Source organism: Macrobrachium rosenbergii, chromosome 15, assembly GCF_040412425.1.
Source record: "Macrobrachium rosenbergii isolate ZJJX-2024 chromosome 15, ASM4041242v1, whole genome shotgun sequence".
In the NCBI taxonomy this organism is placed as follows: domain Eukaryota; kingdom Metazoa; phylum Arthropoda; class Malacostraca; order Decapoda; family Palaemonidae; genus Macrobrachium; species Macrobrachium rosenbergii.
Genome location: NC_089755.1, coordinates 46,171,490 through 46,193,404, shown reverse-complemented (window position 1 = coordinate 46,193,404; position 21,915 = coordinate 46,171,490). Strand labels below are relative to the sequence as shown.

Below are 21,915 nucleotides of genomic sequence, written 5' to 3'. Positions count from 1 at the left end.
GGTGATATTGAAAAGTGGGAGAAAAAAATATGGTGGGAATTCTTTCATGCGGTGTGTTTTTGAGGCCCATAGTTTTTTTTCTCTTGAGAATGTTCTTCGATCATCGAGATGCTGTACAGCTATTTTCCTATACATCGAATGTTTTTGCCATTTTTAAAAGGTGTCATTCATGAAATGGTATCTTATTCCTCAGCTGATTGTCCTAAGTGTAAACAAAATTCAGTGATTTGTTTTGATGGCTATTTAGGTTTATCTGATTATGAGCTTTTCTTGAAAAGTGAATTCTTAGTGCATTCTTTTTGTTGACTATATCTCCTAAGAAAATATTTTACCAGAAATGCAGCATTCTGTGGAAATTCACATCTGCCAAAGTATCATATTGTTAGCTGTGATTTTTAATTGACCAAAGGCCAGCCTTTTTGCTGGACTTGTTGGTATAATCATAAAATTTATTTTGCACTTGATGAGAAACCGCAACTTGATAGAATGAAAAGGGACAGGTTCCAAGAAACAACAGACCATCTTTTGATAGGTTGATTCATTTTCCTTGTTTTTCTTCAAGTAAATATAAAGTAACCTTCACATAATTATTTAAGGAACCTGAAATCAGACAAAGTGGACAAGCTTTCATAGAATTGTAACCCATGGAGTACTGAACTTAAATAGTTGTACGTAAAGCAACTTAAATAGTTGTACGTAACGCAATTAGCTAAATAAGTATACTTTACTAACTGCATTTACCAGGCATAATTTAAAGAGGTAGTATTTGTAAAATTTCTTTTGTGTAATCCTTGCTCTCAAAAATAGCCAAGTAGAAGCATGATTTCAAATTACTTTTATTAGTAGCACTGGTTTTAGTTAGGATTTATAAAAATAAAGTAACAAACCTTAACCGAGAACACAAGTGCTGTACAGTGGTTTGAAAAATAGCATTTCTAGATTGCGATCATAATAAAGGGAAAGGTGATTCTCATGGGTTCCAAAATCACTGCTGATTATAAAGAAATTTCTTCAAAGTAAGTGAATCAACATTTGTTAAAACTAAATGTCTTTACTGTACCAGTAATTGTAGCCTTCAGCAAAGATACAAGGAACAATATGCAGTAATGTACTGAGGAAAATTCCAACCATTAATATTTAATCTTTTAATATGTTTTACTAATATTCTTAAGTATGACAGCCTTTAACACAAATAGTCGGTGGCACAGAGGTTATGTTATTTTTGAAAAATATTTTGGAACTGGATGGTAACAGTGTGTGCTAGTGAGATTTTAATCATGTTCAATATTAATAGTATTTCTGGTTTTGAAGGATTTGTTTGGTCATTTTTGAGGCATTAAAATTTATCTATTGAAGATATAAATGACCAACAGCTGAGAATAGTAAGATGATGATGATGACAGCGGCAGTGACTGGTAACTAGTAAGGTTGTACAGTAATTGTTTGAGATAATGATAGCAACAAAAAAAACAGAACCACGTTCACATAGATTACAAACCCACTTAATCTCATTTTTGCTGGAATGCCCAAGTAGGCAGTCAGACCAACTGCAGATATCTGCTTAAAATACTGAATGGTATAGTGTTGATTGGCAAGACTTCTCTGCAGGGGAATGCCGCCTTCTCACTGTCAAACATTCTTATCTCGACCTTGGTGAGAAGATGTATACACAGCAATATTAAAGCTTCATATACTTGTATGTTATTTGATATTCCAGTAATTTTGGTTTCAGTGTTCCCTTTTTTATTTAGTATTTTCTTGACTGCTGAAATATATTCATGGTGATTTCGATGTATTAAAAATGTTTGTCTTTCTAACAGCATTGCATATACAAAGTTTGTCTGTATTTTGTTAGATACATATGAAGAAACATGTACTGTATGCCAGCATTTTACTTCCGTAATTTTGATTTTGTTACGAGGTATATAATTTTGTTTTGAGATTTTCTTTTTTATCTCTTATTAGGTCCAGTTGGCCTTGTGGTCACTCCAACAGAAATCATAAATAACAAATACAGTGCATTGTCATTCTTTGCCATTCGTGCAGGGTTGGGTTCCTTGAAAACACTGAATGAAAAGTTTGTGATTATGGTGTTATTAAATTTGATAACTGTAAACTCATTATAGTGTACCATTTTTTTTAAGAACAGCCTATTGATTGAACTGCATCATAACAACATACAGTACTTTAACACTATTTTTGTGATGGTAAAGAACGGCATGTATAATCTTTGGGTGCACTCACTATTTCTATTTCACACACAAAAATCCCATGATACAAACATCACACAATACTAAATATCCAAAATCAGAAAAAAACGGACAAATCACATAAGTCATAAGTCCAGCACACACACACACACACACACACACAGAGAGAGAGAGAGAGAGAGAGAGAGAGAGAGGTTTGGTGTGATGCCCCTGGAAATATGAAATTACACTAGCCAAAATTAATGGCAGAATAGTGATGGAACTGTATTAGTCATTGCTGGAGCAGTGATGGCCAACCTTTACTAATAAATAATACAAATCAGAAACTCGGTTATGAGTGTGCCAGACCCATCCACAAAGCGCTTAAAGTTTGCTCATAACTAAGGGCATAGATTCTTCAGCGGTGTTTGAAAAATGTCTAAACAAGTTTTTACAAGTTGATAGTGTAAACCACTAATCTCTGCAACATGACCTGGAGGCAAAAGGGAAATAAAAACTAGCAAGTGACTCTCGTTTGGAAGGTTTCCTGACTGCAGGTATAAAGTTCTTCAGTGCTAAAACTTGCTCCCTGTGGGTTATGCATAAGGCCTGAGTTTGCACTCTTCTGTATATTATATATACTATAAAAAATTAAGCAATATTCCAGAATATCATCAACACAATGGAACAAAGCCCTCTGCTGTAGGACTTGCTCCAGTGCCATGTAATAAACAAGATCATATCTTTCTATCGACTAATGCCTCAGTATATCTCTTTAAATGTTTAATATGTATACAGTATATACTAGAGTGCCAGTTTTGCCTGCTCCATTCAGTACATACACATTCGGAGAGCTGAGGTTTAGACACTGGCTTTAAGTACATATAACGATTCCCTTTTCTCACTCTGTTTTCTAGGCCAATCCACTAAACATGGATTATCTAGGCCTCAGGCAATCTTGTGGATCATACCCAGACAATAACAATGGCTTTCTTTTCCCTTTCATCTCAATTTTCTTTATTTTACTCATCAAATGCACCACTTAGTTTATAAAAATTCACAGATAAGTAGAAAAGTAAATAAGCAAAAACTGAATGAAAGAAATCTATATATCAATGTATGTTCATAAGAAAAAGGTAAGATCAGTACACACATACCAAGTAGACAGTATAATTAAAACAAACATTATAAAAAAAAGAACCTAAGTAGAAATAAATAAATGTAATCTGCTAGAGCAGTTGCCATGTTGTATATTTTTACATTTTGCTGACAATCTGGGTACCCTACTTGTTCGCTGGGTGAGCTCTTAACTGATCCCTAGGGCTCCTGAAGTTGTTTACCATAGGTAACAGTTAAAAGGTTAAGCAAAAATTTTTTTTCAATTTGATTATTATTTAATGTTAATAGAAATATGCAATCTCAAAAATCCATTGTTTTGAGTGATACTCGAAGTGCTGTAAAACTGTCTTTCTGAATTATTGCCATAAGAATTCTCTTGAACAACAAATAAGGTCTTCATTCCTTAAATTATATAAAGCCAGGATCCCTGCTCTGGTAGGCATTAAAGGAATTGGCTGTGCTTATAATAAGGCAGTCATAGCTGCATCTACTTGTCCAAGTCAAATATAGCAAGTTCTGTTATTGATTTCTCATCAAATTTATCCCGTGTTTGACCCATGCTTCTTTGAGAATAGATTACTTGATCCAGTCCCTAATTACATAAATTTTTTTCATTCAGTATACAGTATTGACATTTAAGTCAACAGCAAATGCCAAGTCTAAGTAAAACTGGATCCCTGTCTTGTAGGCATTAAAGAAAATAGCTATACAGTATTGGTAAGGCAGTCATAGTTACATCTACCGTGACCAGGTCAAATATACGTGATTTCTGTCACTGATTCCTCATCTTCAAATCTGTTACTCTTTTGACAGTTGTCTTGCTCATTCACTTTTAAAGTTTGCACTGTATGGTGTATCATATCAAGGGAAGTAGTTCTGAGAGTTCTAGCGATATGTCTTACAGTACAAATGATAATTGTGTACTGTAATGTTTACGTATGAGTTGCTATACTGTGAACAGCGATAGTTAATATAGGAGTCAGAAACACCTAGACCGGACTAAAGTATAATGTGGAATGTGTATTGTAGGTGCTCAGTGTCATAAGAAGCCTGAAATACTTGCATTTACCTTCATATCTTGTAGTTGTCATAGCCAGCACTATAACACTAATGAGATGGTGGACAAGCATTCATGTATCTTTTAAGAATTTGGTATTCAAATTTACAAAATTTGTTCCAATGGTATTTTAGTTGTGAACCGGGGTTTTTAAGTCAGGCTAAATCTAATACAGAAAATGAGGTAGAGAAAGTCTCAGTTATTAGAAACTGTAAGGATGTCTTGCTTATCTTTTTTCCAGTTCCATATGTATTACAGTAAAACTTTAATGTTCCATTGGACCTTGCGAAGTTCATTTTTAATAACCGATTTCTCAGGGTTAATTGGTAGCATTTGCAGAGCTGTTTAAGGTGGAACTACTGCAACATTTGTCATATTTGCATTTTATACTAGAGTTCTTAACCAAGTATAGATTTTATGTGGTTACTTGATACAAGCTGCAGTCTTTAGTTGTCCTAAAAGAAAATGCAAGATTATTTTTGTTGCATCTGAAATAGGCAGTCATGTTTTCAATTTCATGATATATTGGTTGACCTCAATGTTACTAGTTAATTAAATGAAGTTGGATGGTACAGTGTACCAAGAACAAGTCAAAAAGTATTAATGCTTTCCATTTCCCTATCATAAATTTTTGGCCAGCATTGTTGGCTTTAGCTTAAAGTAATAAATTGTTGGTCAGAATTTATATCTCTCTGGTTTCACAGCAGTTTGACATGTTTCAGTCCATTGAAGTATATACCAGTTATCATTTGACTACAAGGGGCTTTTTGCTGTTCAGGGACGTTCAGTCATCAACTTTGGAAAGTAATTGGTTTATTTAGATTTCAGTTCTTGCATTACATTATCCAGTAAGCCAACAAAAGAAAATATATTGATGTCACTTTTTAGAGAAAAGTATTTACAACTTGGTCAGTAATACATTTAAATGTTACCACTGCTCAGGGAATTCTTACCCAGAAAGAATTATTAAAAATAGTTTCCATACATTTGTTTTTTATATTGCAGTTCTGCATCGTTGCAATTAATTTTGGTAATGGGTATTGTGATTATGCTTTGAATTCTATGTATATGGAATACAATATTTAATATACCCATAAGTCAGTACTTTAATGACTCTGGTTCTTTGCATTTATTTCATTACTAATGCAACATGGTTTTAATAATCACCTTTAGCAATTACATAAATGTTAGATAGTTTTTTATTGGCCTGTTTAAGGCTTATTTGGTAGGTACTTTGTACTCCTGTAATCTTATTTACTAATATAAGCAATTGTAACCATGGGAATTGAATGAATACCTGCATAAAAATATATGGTTCTCTAATTCCCCCCAAAATGTCTCATGTTTCATGACTCAAAAATCCTTTTTTTTTTTTATTAACAATTGGATGGTGGGTCAGAATCTATGAATGCCACTAAATTTCTGTGGATATTTCTTTTGTACTGGTTTTTCCAACTGCTTCTCATTAAATACTCTATGAAATCCTCAGCCACACTCCTGTTATCATTATTAGCATCCTTATGTATTTTGAACTGATAAATTATGTATTTATTATGGTATAGTAATTTATTACAAGCTACTCAAGTGTTTCATAATAAATTGTCCAAAAACTAAAGATTAATACAGCTTGAAACACCTTTATGATGAGTCACTTTTGTAGACTGTAAATTGTTTTGGTAATTTTACAAGGCACTTAATAGTGGTGATTTATTGTAGAATTTCCTTGATCTACTCGTAGCATTACAGTACAGTAAAAAGGTAGCTTTAGATTCATGTAATGCTGCTTGAAATTGCTGTTCTTAAAGTAGGATAGGGTAGGCTGTTAGCATACTTTAAAAGCTGGGATGCCGTACTATATACAGCTTCACTTAACTTGTGCACCCATTCTTCTGGCCCTAGTTAATTTAGGCGTATACAGTACGTGGGATGGCTTTAAGCCAAGGTGAGTGTGTGGCTGGGTGGGTGCATGTCTGGTTGACTGGGGTCTCTCGGCAGGTGTGTTGTTCGTGGCCTCTCCTCCTCTCCCTCTCGTCGTCTCTCCCCCTCCTCAAACTCGGCCAGTCACCTATAGTATACATAGCAGCAATGGTGAGTATCATTTTGGGTATGACTTGAATTTTTTTTATTCATAGGAAATTTTTCTAGGTATGCATGCATTTGTTTTGAGTTAGCATCTGAAACTAGATATGCTATTAATGGTACCTTAGTATGTTACTGCATTTGTCTTATGCGTGTTTTTGTTTATGTTGGAAAGCTTTTACAATAATTTTCATAGCTTTACAAGGATTAGAAAGAGCATTAGTGTTTGTTTTTACCATTTTTTTTTCAATATTGTGCAACATATAGTCTTAGTCTTATTCTGCTAAACTGGACAAGATCAAACAGCATTACGTATTGCATTCATATGTCTTAACCTTTATGATTCTGTGTATACTTTACACATTTTTAGGATAAGAGATTGACACAGTATGGTTAATTACCCTATTTCCTAGTGTCAAAGACATACTTTTTTTCATGAAATAAGCCTCAGAAATTTACTGTATGTCCTAGAGGCTTAAGGGTAATTTTTCAGTAGGTCTGTCATAGTCTCCAAAGAAGGTTTTCTTTGCTAGATAGTAATCTGTATTCCTGTTTATGACCTCTGAACGAAATTTATAAATTATACTTAGTTGAAGTAGTAAACAAGTGAAAATATCATAGTAAACAAAATTCATACAGCCAGTGTGATGGATGGGTTCCATTTCCAGCTGAGCACCTATAACTGATTGTCATTGATAAACGGAACATCACAATAATTATGGTAATAAATGGCATTTACAACACCGTACTTGCTGACCGGCACTGATAAACACTTCCTGGTGCTGAAAATTTCTTACCAATGCTGAAAAACCACCTACTGACACCGATAAACCACTTACCAATGCCAATAAACTGCTTACAGGCGCCGAAAATCTGGTTAACGATGTCGTTAGCCAAGCGCTGTAAAACCGAAACTCCTTTAACCGACACCGCTGATTAGCGAAGACTGCCTGTATAAGGTAGTCCTCTAGTTATGATGGGGATACAGTACAATGACCCCCATTATTACTCGAAAATATCATAACTCGGAGGTAGCCTAGCCTACACTTTATAAATTATACATACAGTATACAGTACTGTACTGTTAATTCTTTTTAGTTTTAATTGATCTGTAATTATTAATATCAGCTACAGTAATTTGTTTTTATTTTTAATTGGTCTGGAGGTTCAATTCAGATTGGAGATTTCACAGCCAGTGCACCAACGAACAAGACTTATGATTATACAAACAGAGAAATTGCATAACGAACAAGAATCGGACGTGTACTGTACTCACCAAGATTCGGTCCGCCGTCGGCATACTTAGGACAATGTCAGGCTGTTGATGGCAATGATAAAGCAGCAGGTTCATCAGTTTGCTCCTCTTCAGTTGTTATTTCTTCGTCTGTTAGTTCAGGTGTTACAGGGGGTACAATTTTGAGGAAAGAGTCATCACGAGATGTAGAGGATTGAGGCTGAAATGTGGTGGAAGGCGATGGCACTGGAGTTGTTTTCTTAAGGAAGTAGTGTAATCCATTGTAGCTTGCACAATGCGTTTTTTTTTTTCGTTCTTCTAAATGACTTGGTAACATGCAAGAACGTCTTAAGTCCTCTCTCAGCTTTAGCATGTTTCATTCCATGTTCAATTGAGGCAAATGCCTCTGCCACCTCTGCCATTGTTTTCGTTGTAAACTTTTGCTCTGGCTCGTCTTCAATTTCTTCTTCCTCTTCTGCTCTTTTCTCTCTTCTGCGAGTTCCATTAGCTCTACATCTTGTACATCTATGAATTCTTGGATATCTTCCTCTTCAAGTTCTAAATTAAAACTTTTCTCCAGTGACACAATCTTTTATTAATTTTCACAACTGCTTCATCCTTATCGAAACCTCTAAATGAGTAAACATATAATTTTAGAAGGTTTTTCCAAATCTCACTGATACACTCTTTCGTTATCTCCTTCCACACCCTTCCGATGTTCACAATGGCATTCAGAACACTGAATTCCTTCAAGAAAGTTTTGAGCTCTTTGTTCTCATTATCTGTAGCCTCAACAGTCTGCACAAAGGTGTTCTGAAGATAATAGGCTTTGAACGTAACCACGGCACCCTGATCCGTGGGTTGTATGAAAAAAGTTGTGTTATATTCTCGTTAATATCTCCGATGTGCTGAGGGTGCTGGGAGCATTGTCCAGAATCAGCAGAATTTTGAAGGGGATGTTTTTTCCCTACAATATTCCTACACTTTTGAAATAAAGCAGTGCACAAACCAGTCTTCATATAGGAGTGCAGTCATGTGGTAAATCATGAATACTGATCTTTGTATGCTTTGAACCCGGGCATCAGTTTTGCCTCTTTGTGGATGTAGGACCATTCAGGCATCCACTTCCAATACAGTCCTGTTTCGTCAACATTAAAGATTTGATCCAACAAGTATCCTTCATCAACAGTGATCTTACGAAAAGCATCCTTAAATTTAGCGGCTCCTTTGCCATCAGCACTTGCTGCTTCGCCGGTAATTTTCACACTATGAAAATTATGGCGGGCTTTGAAACACTGAAACCATCCATGACTTGCAAAAAAATCTTTGTTGTGGGGATCATCATATTGTTTCTTTAGTTCCGTGAAAAGCAAGAATGCCTTTGTTTGAATTATCAAGAGTCTGAGTGGCATGCGCTTTTGTATATGGTCCTCTATCCACGTGACCAAAAGCTGCTCCATTTCTTCCAAAGGTCCTGTCCTCTTCTTTGTTATAATCGTTGAATGAATTGAAGCAGATGCCTTTAGAGCATCCATTATCCATTTCTTGTCCTTAATGATGGTGAATACCATTTGATTGCGATAGATGCTCGTCACGTGCATTGGTTGTGGCTGCCTTTCCCGTGGCATGCTGGTTGATAATTTTCATTTTCTGCCCTAAAGTGATGGAATGCCTCTTCTTCATCACATCACCAGCAGGAGACTCACTTGGGTGTTCAGAAGACATGCTAAACTTACACAACTTTGCATTTTAAACAGTTTAAAACAGACAAAATTCACACATTAACACTGACACAACTTTACATTGTAGATGACAAACACGACTGAGGACGGTCAGAGAGAATACAGACGTCCCAGCCTCTTCACGCAACTGTACATCGTGCGCTGCTGCCTGTAACTTGCCATGCAAGATTTAAAATATTTTCAGTGATATCGTAACTTCGAAATTTTGCAACTCAAAACATTGTAACTCAAGGACTATCTGTATAGTCAAAAGATGCATTCTGTATTGTCAGACGGGTAGACAAGCCAGCGGATGAGTACAGTAGTATCACACGGGGTAGACAAGCCGACGTGAGTAGTAGTATCAATATTACTGGTATTTTTACTCTTCTCAAATGACTCTGACTTTAAGGGTTTATTATTAGCTAAAAAAAGTATGTTGAAAGTTTTCCCATCAAATTTTTACAATAGCACAATCAATGTAATTAAACACTTCGCGCCATTTGTTTTGGTTGTGTTCTGATGTTTTGTAATGGAACATGCCATGTTCATGGGGTGTTTTTACAAAGTGTACCCATGCAAAAATATTGCAAATATTTCCTTATATGTTACTTGCTAATCTGTTAAAAGATTTTAGGTTTGCAGGTATATTAACTTCAGAAAAAACTTACTGAATATTAAAATCAGTGAACTTGAAAAATATGTAAAAGAAAGTATTTTTAAAATAAATGAACTGAAAAGAAACAATAATCACAATACCTTACTAACCAAAGCATTGAGACACTCAAATGCACACACAGCACCAACCAAAACAAACATTAACTCAAGGTAGTGTTGCCTGTATGAACAATATGCATACAGTAAATAGTGTTCTTAACCCACATATTGTTATTGTTAATAATTATTTGATCTCATTTTCTTTTTGCTAGTCAAAATTAGGTCAGAGCACCTTCGATGCCAGGAAATACTGTATACTGTATACATACAGTATATAAATTCTGTATTTGTTGCAAAGATGATCTTATTTGCTGTATATGTGTAGGTATCATTCTAGTAGAACTGTTAATAGTACTCCAAAGCGGTTTTTTAATAAAAGACATTTGTATTTAGGTTGAGAAGTTTTAATTGTATATACTGATTTCATGCTTTGTACGTGAAATTACTTATTATTCTCATAGCCTTGTATGTCTTTACAACCAGCAGTCTACATACATTCTTTGCAACACAGTGAGAATCTTGATGAAAGTTCCAACGTATATTCCCCTCTTTTCCTCCACTGTTTAAGGAGCAAATTTCTTCATTTTGTAACTGCATTCCATCTGCTCTGCTTCTTACAAAGCTGGCATTAACCCCTAAGTCTGGAAACTTCTCTCAAGATTTTCCAGAGTTTTGCTTGGTCCAGGGCTTTGAAGAGACAAACGCTTGTGTAGCTTAGAACCTAAACCTGAAATTTAAACCCCATGTTAAATATGGGAGCTTTTGAGTAAGTACACATAGAATGTGAGAAAATGTTTTAGAAACCTTAGAGTCTAATGCTTTGTTTTATTGCCAGGATGAACACCTGTAAAGAGAATAACATAAAAATACTCTAATGTTTTGACTGTTAAACATTATCTGACATTTAACTAACGTATATGCAAGTGCTTCTCACAGATAGTTTTCAAGGAAGATTACACTGATATTTCAGAATTACAAAATATGTGGTAGAAAAGTGTTCATCTGAAGTCTAGGACCATAGGACAGTTTGGCATATAGTCCCATAGGTCCAGAATTATGTGGATTTTGATATTCACTCTCCTGTGATTCAATGTTCAACCCTTTGTGGTTTTTCTGCAAGGATAACATCATGAATTTGAGTATTCAAGCACATTTTCAAAGCAAGACAAAGCAAGAACTTTCTTCATACTGTATACTGTATTAAGGTAACTCCTTTGGATTGTCTCAGGGCTTGGCTCTATGTCCCTTTTGCTTTCATTGAACACATTATATTCACCTTAGTGCTAGGCAGGGTTGTTAACTGTCTGCAAGGCTTGAGAAGCCTCACTAGGATTGGCAACTCCCTATGCAAAATATTTATGTAATTTACAAACCATAGATGCAACTGATCCTTGTTCAGACCTAAGAAGATATGGCATGCTTTATTTGAGCATACATTCTTTCTCGGACCTTCACAAAGGAATGCTGTTGTTTTAGTATGCCAGAAGATACATATCTTAGTGTTCCCTACCTCCCTCAGCCTCATTAGGTAGGGAGCTCATACTGGTTCCAGATTCCAATTTCTTTGTCAAGATTGGTGAACATTTGATGAGGGAAAAACCCGGGACAGTCAAGTTGTTACATTCTGTGGCAATTGTTTATTCAAAGGCATTTTAGGTATGTCTCCAATTAGGAGAGTCACTTCATAATGATATCAGCTGTGATTAAAGAAACCCAGTGAAAGACATTTTGTATTATAGGAAAATAGTTGAATTACAGTCTTGAGTCTTTCTGCCAGCAGTGGAAGTTTCCTTGACCACTTAAGAGGCTATATGGACTATGGCTAATTGTTTATGTGTCACTCACTGCAGGAGTTGTTCCCTACACTTAGGCATTATATCTTGTGGCAGTCTCCCATGATATCAATAGTCATATACTTCTTATTGTTTGTTTTTGATTCTGTAGCTAGCCATTTTTTGTTTTTGATTCTGTAGCTAGCCATTTTGTTTTTCTACTACCGATTATAGTGACATTAACAAGAAACTATTTGCATCTTTACTTATAAAACAGGAGGCAGTTCAAAATTTCATTTCCACCCCCTGCACAAATTCTTTTATGTTTTTCCGCTTTAATGAAAAGTAAGGCAAGTCATGAAACAGGTTTTTGGACACAGACAGAGTATAGGATTGTCACCAGTGACTGAAGCTAGTTCCTTCACATCAGTTTGAGATCAGATGAACTGGTTTAGTAATATAGTAAGTAGATAGCAAATCAGTTGTGGTCCATATGCAGGTTGCATTGGCAATCCTATCCATTTTTGTTTTTGAAATGGTATCAAGATAGTTGATTTTCATGTTTATGTATGTAGAGGGTTTTTAGTGAGTGTTATACTCATGACATAATTTCAAATTTTCTTGCTGGCTGTAATGATTTTCTCAAGACTCAGTGCAGCAGAGCTTTCATTGCCTAGCAGTAGTAAATAAAGCAAAGGTCTACCATAGTGCAGGGTCTGTGGGTGGGGGGTTGGGGAAATCTGGCTGATGTCCACCTGAGCGCGTTAAGGTGGTGAACTGAAACTAAGCAAATTTAACTTCAATCTGGTTGGTGGAGCACAACATATTTTGGAGTAGCATGAAGTAGGAATGCACAGTGAATAAATGCTTGATGCTTTACTTCCAAAAGGTTGTAGACATTGTCTTTACATCTTTGTGGGCATTCTTTCGTCAGTGTGAAACTGCTCTCCCATTTCTTTAGTTATCAAACTAATTTTTCTGTCAGGTTACTGTTGTGGTTTCAAGTCGGAGACCTTCCGTCTGTAACCTTTTGTGAACCTTTAGAAGGAAGAATACTCATGAGTCTATGAAACTTACGTTTAGATTGTCTCATGTTTAGTGAAATTTGCAATGAATTACTAGCTTTTCATATATATGCTGTTTTTTGCATCCCTCCTTTCTATCCATGCTTAAGGAAGAAGTTACTTATTATTATTTGTTTATCACCGCTATGTAGCCCATAGGTATGTTAAGCCTTATGAAAACATTCATTTTAATGAACCATATGAAGGAACAAAGTACTGTACTGCAAAATTAGAAGTTCATGAATAGCTCAGAAAAATTATAAAAATCTAACATCTAATACTCTACCTGAAGATGTATATTAGCCTTTTGAGATTCCTGGGCAGGGAGGGATCCAGAACTCATCTGTGGTAAAACACACCCAATTATGGATTAACGTTTAAGAGCTTAAAAGATAAATTTGTTATTGCTTGCTGTAAATTAACTTTTCATTGATGATTATTTTGGTATTGTTTTGAAAGTGCATAATTGTAATTTTAGTAGGCAGTCCCTGGTTATCAGTGATCCGGTTTTACGGGGCTTGTCTAGCGACGACGATAACTGGATTTTTAGCGCCAATATGCGCAGATCTCTGGTTATCGGCGCCGATCCCCACTTACAGCAGCACCAATCCCTGGTTATCAGCGCTGATAAGCACTGTTATTGCCGATTTTCAGTTATCATCACGCTGTCAGGAATGGAACACCCGACGATAACCAGGGACTGCCTTTATGTTGGAAATAAAAAATAAAAAAGTCACTACAAACTCAAAATTGTTCATTGCAAGCCAAAATCAGATATAGTATCTACTTTTCATTAATAATTTTCAAAAATATATTAATAAATTACTTTTACACCATAAAAATAGAATGAATTTCCTTGATAATTATATATATATTAATATTGTTTATTCCTGTTACTGAATATGAATAATGGAAGAAAAGATAAATACAGTATAGGAAAAGATTTTTATGATTCTATTTAGAACAGGTTTTAGTGATAATTCTCTCTTAACTGTGACTACTTCAGTGGAATAATTCTCTCTTAACTGTGACTACTTTAGAGGAAAATGGAGCTAAACCGTGTCTTCCAGCACCACCCTCTGGATGTCACTTCAGTGCGACTTGATGTTTCTGGAATTTAAGGGGATTATGTGCATAAAATGTTTGTGCCGTGATGCCTGTGTAATATACAGTACCAAAAAATGCACGCCATGTGCATTCTATGATAACAGAAATGTATTTTAATTATTTTACATTTGCTTGATAAATATGTATTTTAGTTATTTTACATTCACTTGGTAAATACAAGACACTTCAAATATGTATAAAAGAAATAGGAATTCACTGATTGCTATAATACAAATTTTAATTTACTCAGAAATTCTCAGTATTTTCAGGTGTTGCATAGAACATCAACAGTAGGATAGCAGTGAATACAAAGTTGATTAAAGAGATTATAAGTGATACTAGTCTAACCTGACCTACAAATTAAGGAAATGATTACAGTAACGTGTTCCACACTATAAAGATGAGGGGCTGACATTTATATATAACAAATACAACAGCATTTTTATTACCACAGGAGGTAAAATTTTGAGCTTGGCAGCCACTAACCTTTGTAGTGTATTTCCATTGTACAGATGGGATAGTTGATGATGATCTTATCATAGGTTTTTGTTAGTTATATTTAAATTGCTGCATATAGCACATATTGGTGTTTTAAGGTGGTTAGAATCATGTTTTAACTTCATTTTCTTCACAGTGTATAAGGGGTTACTGTGACAATACTCCTTTGAGGCCAAATTCACAACACAATACATGAATGTATATATATAAGCACTCACTCATCTCAAATTGTTTTATAGAAAGAATCAACCATTGTATTCCTAGAACTTGTTACTATGGCACCCATAGAGCCAAAACACAGTCCTCCTCTTGGTCAGAAGTGAGGGCCACCTGATAGTTTTGTATGCCAGAAGGTTGTCATATTCAGAGAATGGGTAATATGGGAACTTACAGAGGAAGTTATATAGTATTAACAAATGTCAGTCTTAGTTTCAGCAAATTGTTGGTCTCTGTTATGAACTGAAACCTACATCTCTTTATAATTCAAGTTATGGATGCAACAAGAGGAAAGAACTAACAGGGAAGGGGAAGGAATCTTACATAACTGGCCTATTCAGCTTAGGATTGTTGTGATTACAGTAAAAGAGAAATAATACTTGTTTCAGATGTCAACGAATTTTTTCTTTCATGAATTTTTAGCTAGTGTACCCCTCAGGTAGTGATGTAATAGATCTAATTATAGCAGTGCTTTATAACCAAATATAAAAAATATTTCTATAACTTTCGTAACATTAATAAGAAGTATACCATTACCATCTGGGATTTGGCATGACTACTTTTCCCTTCCCTTTCACTTTAGTAGTTATTTTGGTCCAGGATAAATAAGGACATTAAGTTGAAGAAGAAGTATGTGTAATCCCCATTACTGTGTACTCTGTTTATTGCTTTTAATCCTTATACTAAATTTGTTTATTGTTTTTGATCCTCATACTAAATTGACTGTCAATTGTTTTTAATATTCATACTAAGTTTCTCCCTCCCTTTCTGTTTCATATTTTAATATTATTTGTGCACTTGTTAATACTTAAGCTTATGTTGCAGGTACTGTCTCATTGAAAAATAAGATTTAAAACTATCAGCTTGCAAATAAAAGACTTAACTATGCTATGTTTGACAGGAATTTGAATATTTGCATGAATTTTGCACTGCTATTAGAATAGCAATGGTTCGGTTTTATGTTATTTTTTTTCATGGAAAATATGCAGTTTGGATATAATTTGGAGAAAGAACATTACTGAAGGTGATGAAAACTAAGTGATATTTCATCATTGAATGAATGATCTAGAAGAGGATCTACATCAAATGAAGACTGGCTAATTCAAAGGATAAATTTTCCTACTCCATTTCTTCATTTACACCACCATTCTCACCCACAAATTGCATTATATCTTCTAAAGTAATTTTGGAGAATTTTTGCACAGGAATACAGGTGGCAACCTCTATGACCTAATGGAAGACATTTGTGAATGATACTCATGAGATGGTGCTGCAGTTTCCTCTACCCATGCTTTACTGTGCAAAGCCTCAATGACACTAAGTGTTGTAGTTCTTTAGGCAAAGCTCTTAAGGCGCTCTTTCGGTCTTTTTACTTTGGACTGATTGATTGATTGACTTATAGACTAGGCATACATGACAAGCACTGGGGCAATTAAAGCCATATGCTGCTTAGAATCTTACAATATATGTACTTAAAATTCATACGAAACTATAAATAAATATATGTATATATATATACTATGTCTTTAATAAAAAACAAATAGCTAATATCTAGTAAAAAAGTTAATTTCTTATTTTAAAGTTAATTTTCTTTAAAAACATTAATTTATGAACCTGCCGTATAGTGAGGTAGTTCTTGTTTCTTGAGTAAAAAGTGGACAGTTAATTAGAAAATGCTTTACCATTAAAACTTCTCAACAGGAGCTGCAAATTGGGTCCTGTCTCTCTTTTCCACTTTGCATTAAGCACCTATGAGTAGCATATATGTCCTATACTCAGCCTTGTTAAAATAACTAGTCCTCTGATATGGATGATCTGGTGGCTGACATCTCTTAAATGAAGGTCCAATGTCCTGTAAGTTAACATTAGGTTTTATGTTGTCCTAGCTAACCTGCCACTTGCTACCTATATAAAAATGGATTATTTGTTTGAAATCACAGTGTAGGCAGTTTATGAGTGCCTGATTCTCATCCTATTGCCTCTTTAGCTGCCCTGTCAGCTCTCTCATTCCCATCTATTCCCACCTGACCAGGTATCCAACAAAAGCTCACCCTCATGCTTATGTAAGTACCGGGGGGGGCAGTCAATCCTTCACGTCTTGTACTGTACTAGGTGGTGAAAGGGCATGAGCTGTTTTAATGAAGACAAAAGACTACTCAAGTAAGAAACTTTCACTTGCTTGTGACTACAAGCAGCACTCAAATGAGAAGTGGTTGGTGTTCTGTTCGGTTGTTTTTCAGTGAATTTTCTTATGCTTTGTGCTTATATGATGAGCTTGAAATGCTGAGGGAGTTCTAGCCAAGTTTCTCTAAAAAATGCAATGTATGAATTTATAAGTGCACTTACTGCTTGTCCTATTTTGTTTTGCAGTTTTTCCACATTAAAATGAAGTTTGCTGTTATAGTTGTTCTCTGGTTCAGGCCATTGTTTGGAATGTTTTGAGCAATGTTCGAGTCTGTTATCATATCATTGCCCACGTTCTCTTACATATATGTGCATGTGTTTAAATGCTTAAAAAAACAAAAAAAAAATGATAAATATATATATATATACACATGATGAATCTTAATGCTCTTTCTGTATCACAATTTTGTATGGGGTTTGAAGCTTTTAATTCAGGGGCTTTTATTAATTGTTTTTAATTGTGTAATTTTGTCTAATGCTATTGCACTGCTGGGAGTAGGTCCAGCAGCCTTTTTTGTTAATTTCTGGAGGGATAACTTTGCTTTCCTTCAGCAGGTTCAGCTATCTGCAACAGAGTTCTTCCTTCTGGAGTGGCAAGTCTGTTCTTCTCTTCATATCCCTACTAAGTGTTAGGCCATGAGGGTCTTCGGGCAGTTCATCTTTTCCTCTTGCCCCTTCTGGACTTGTGTTCTTTTACTGTTGGCCTGTGCTGTAGCAGGGATATCACTCGCCTGCACTATTAAGGATTATTATCCTGCAGATGTCTTTTGATGTCCAGGATTCCAATTTCATTACTGTAATCAGTAGCCCTCCCAGATGGACAGCAGGATTACTTGTATACTTTTTTTTGTACATTATTGTGCCAAGGTTCCATTCTATGGGCTTTTATAGTAGATCTGTTACCATTGTTGCCTTAGGTTTGGAAGTTCACTGCAGGATTTGCTGGCCTGGTGGTCTTGTGATGTTGCCTCTCGTTTGGCTTCAGCCTTTACACAATATCCTGCCTGGCTTTGACCTTTGCCCTGTAGAATATTCTTCCAGTATGGCAGTGACCTATGCCTTAAGGAATATTCTGACCTTCATGAAGTTACCCTCTTTGATGGAATCTAACACCGAACATGCATTTTCTATCATAAACATTGTTCAATGCTCAGAGGTTGATGACTGGTCTCCAGTCCCCAGTAGCCTTCTCTACAAGGAAAAGTTGGCTGTAAAAACCCAGGGACTGATGGTCTACAACACTGTCATTGCTTCTACCTCCACTGACAAGGCTCAAGATCTCCATAAATCTGGAGAGTAAGCCAGAAATGTGTAGGTGTTATAGAAAAGGGAGGACATAAGTCCTTGAACAGAAGCCTGTATCCGTCCCAAAGGACTGATATGACCCATGGCTCTGCTCCCTGTTGCTGTCACTCTTCCCAATGGTGCAAACAGGCAACCACCTACTTGTGGCAGCAGAGAAGGGGGAATGCCATTTTCACCAACCTCCTCCCTTCATTCTTCCCTTTTCCTCCCTTGGACTGGCCAGAGAAGGAGGAAAAAGCTCCCTGCCCCTCCTTGAAGAGGAAGAAGAATGCTGCTCCTGTCAGGGCTTCTGAAGCTGGGCTGTCTTTACCACATCGGACATCAAGCATTTCACCGAACCCAAAGTTTACTGATGGATGCTTTCACCCCTTGCAAGAGTTCAAAGGACAATGTGTGTGAAGAGGGAGTCCTGAGAGTCCTCACGACAAAGTTCAACCACAGCCTCTATCTTTCCTGGAAGAAAGTAGTTAGTAAAGCCCAACACCAAACTATTCCACTGCAAAAGGCTACTCTTACAGGACACCTGCCAGGAAAAGGAGAGAATGATATCACTCCTTTGAAGAACTAGGTTTGCCCATTGGCTGAATACCTGGTATGCCAGTTAGTGTATTATATCCAAGGATGTAATATTTATACCAATGTAGTCTGTGAGTGTGCCCATCCACAGGTTAAGCCACGAGACAGTCTGCAGTGAGGCCATCACTACGGATTTAAAGCATGGCCTCCACAGTGTCAAAGGAGAAGCCTTCCTAATGGAGTCTCTCGAGGGGGAGGTTGTTTGTTAGTTGACAGACTAATGCATCAAACCACAGAGAAGCCTCCACATCCCACGGCAGGCAGAATCTCTGTTAGCATGAAAGTGGCAGGGGAGGAGTTTATTTAATCTGCTGGAGGTAAGCAAAGTCCCAGATCTGCAGATGAGGGCATCCACCTCTCTCAAAAAAAAGTTAAGTATACCTTAGTTTTACCAGACCACTGAGCTGATTAACAGCTCTCCTAGGGCTGGACCGAAGGATTTGACTTATTTTACGTGACTAAGAACCAATTGGTTACTTAGCAACGGGACCTACGGCTTATTGTGGAATCCAAACCACATTATAGCAAGAAATGAATTTCTATCACCAGAAATAAATTCCTCTAACTCTTCATCAGCCGGCCGCGGGAATTGAACTCCGCCCCATCGAGTGACAGTCTGAAGCTCAACCGATTCGGCCAACAAAGGGCTTACCTCTCTCAAAACACCACAAGCTATGACCAAGGCAACTTGACAGTTTTCGCCTCCAGAATACCACCCAAATTTAGCTCAAGTCAAGATTGTGGGCAGGTTGGAAGCCATGGTTGCCTCCTCGAAATTACTGCATTGCAATCACGAATGAGAAAGAACCTCCTGAAAACACTCTAAATCGGCCTGAAGGGGTTCTGGAGGAGAAGCTCCCTAAGGACGGAAAGGATTCTTAGAGGTCCAAGCTACCCTCTCCACTGGAGAAGAGGAGCCACACCAGGCTTATGCCTCCTCTCATTCCCACTCCCATCCTGCTCCAGACAAGCCTCAGTGTAGAAGGCAGATGACAATGTACAGGTAGACAGTCTGAACGGAAGTTGGACTTGACTCTGATGCGCCCCCAGCTTCAATATTTTGTCACAACCTTTGTCGCAAAAAAGTACTGAGACCAAGGAAAGGAGCAAGAGATTGCACCACTTCTCTTGTTCTCCTCATGCCAGCATGGCAAATCATGACCACAGTAGGCGGAAAAAATCAATGAGGATCTCTCCTTAGACTGAGAGTGCTCACACTGTGTCCTTGCAAAGGTGGACAAGAGAGAGTGCCCATCCTGTTGCTACCTGTTTGTTGTCTGAGGACTGGGCATGGTGTGGAGAGCGAACAGGTTGCTCAAGCCCACCCCACTGAAAACCAATAGAACTGCTGGGAAAGGGGGGGAGCAAGTTTCCCTGAGCTGCAACCTGCCCCTGGTCAGCAGACCCAGGTCAGGGGGTGAGGGGCCTGCAAAATGCCATCCTGGTGTGAGCCTGAAAGCACATGGTGGGAGGCCAAGGGGGTGGTCCTTACACCCAAATGGGCATGTGCTATAACACCATGAGGTAGAACAATTGGGAGAAGTCCACCAGGACTTCTTCCAGCTGGCTTGGACTTCATCTTCTTCCCACACCAAGGAAGAGAGGCCAGGGACAAGGACAAGGAAGAATGGCGAGAAGGTATCTTCCTTCACAACCAGACTTCAGGCCTATTCATGTTATTAGGAGTATGGTTGGAATGGAGGAGACGCTCAAACTCAACAAGCACTGCTATATAGCATTGCCACAGCTATTGAGGATCACCCAGGTGCCAATAAGGAAGACTGTAAATGGAAGCAGAAGCAGACACATTGGTGATTAGTTGGTAATTCCTCCCTGTTAGCAAGTCTAAGAAGGCAGGAAGTGATTGACTACATCGAATATTCAAAGTTGGCCAGATTTATGTAAGCCAAAAGATAATACCTTCGGTTAGTCTTCATCCTGAGATGAGGGATGAACAGTTTTGTAAGTTGTGGGTGATTCAGCCCTCTTGAGAGGCAATGAGCCAGGCATAGAAGGAAGAGGGATAGTAGCTGGTGGCAAAGAGTCACAAGGATTTGGAAGTGTCATCAGTGAAGTGATACCCAAAGATGAACATAGCAAAGTCTTCCTTAACTTCCTCTTCCTCTAACCATACTTCTCCAAGAAGCACAATCATCACAAGGAAGGGAATGCGTACATTCCATTCCCCTACAGCTAGTACCAAAAATTTCTGGGTCTATCGATATGGGAAACAATAAACGACCACAAGGTCAACCACAACCACCATACCTGGGTTGGTTATGTTTTTTCTCCATTTTCAAAAAAACAGAACCAGAATACAGCAAAATAAATGAAGTGCACAAATAAGGCACAAGGCAAAGGATAAGGTGTAAAGGAATAATGGTAGCAAGCTACTTATCCAAAATTCCTTGAGTACACAGGGAAGAGACAAGCAGAAGCATCCTCTCTTGATAGCAGCCGAAGAAAGAATGAAGTGGCGAGTGTGAGGTGAGTGAGGGATGCACCCTTTCTTGCTACATCTCCACCAGTTAACTACCATGTAACCAAGATTCAGCAGCCATTCTAGCTCACACTGCAAGATACTCTAGATATGAAAGGCAATGGTTGTATCTCCATAAGAAAAAATGAGATGCTGAGTATCTTCTCATATCTGTGATTGTCTGAAGCTTTTCTGAATACAGTTGACCTCAGGTATTTGCAGGATGTACCACAACCCCCATAACAGCTTTAAAATCCAAGGAATACTTGACACCCCTCTAAAACCACTTATAACTGCCTATTTTGATAGTTCAAAAACCAAAAACACCTCTAAAAATGCTTATACATGAGTATTTTAATAGCTTTATCACAAAAAGTGCATTTAGTCAAAAAATATGAAAATACAGTAATTAGTGAATATTTCTCTGAAAAATACCGCGAATAGGCGAATTTTCCGCGAATAATGTGTGTATATGTTCCACAGAAAAATCTGCGAATAGGTGAAGCCACGAATCCAGAACCACGAATAGGCGGAGGTCCACTGTATGCCTCTGCTGGCTTATGATCCTACTTTGTGCCTCTTTACTGCATAAGATGGC

General features: G+C 37.1%; 1 protein-coding gene across 26 annotated transcripts in view; it reads left to right on the top strand.

The window, feature by feature from the left end:
- Positions 1-21,915, top strand: part of NfI (Nuclear factor I) — a 473,509-nt gene that overhangs the window by 438,275 nt on the left and 13,319 nt on the right. For 21 of the 26 annotated variants that reach the window (XR_010855469.1, XM_067117590.1, XM_067117572.1 and 18 more), the window contains one exon: positions 6,361-6,453. The exons of the other annotated variants lie outside the window; for them this stretch is intronic. Coding sequence is in view for 20 of the 21 variants with exons in the window: in XM_067117590.1 (XP_066973691.1) it covers positions 6,361-6,453 (93 nt within the window). In the remaining variant the exon portion in view is untranslated. The remainder of the gene's footprint in view (positions 1-6,360; positions 6,454-21,915) is intronic. 26 annotated transcript variants of the gene reach the window in all.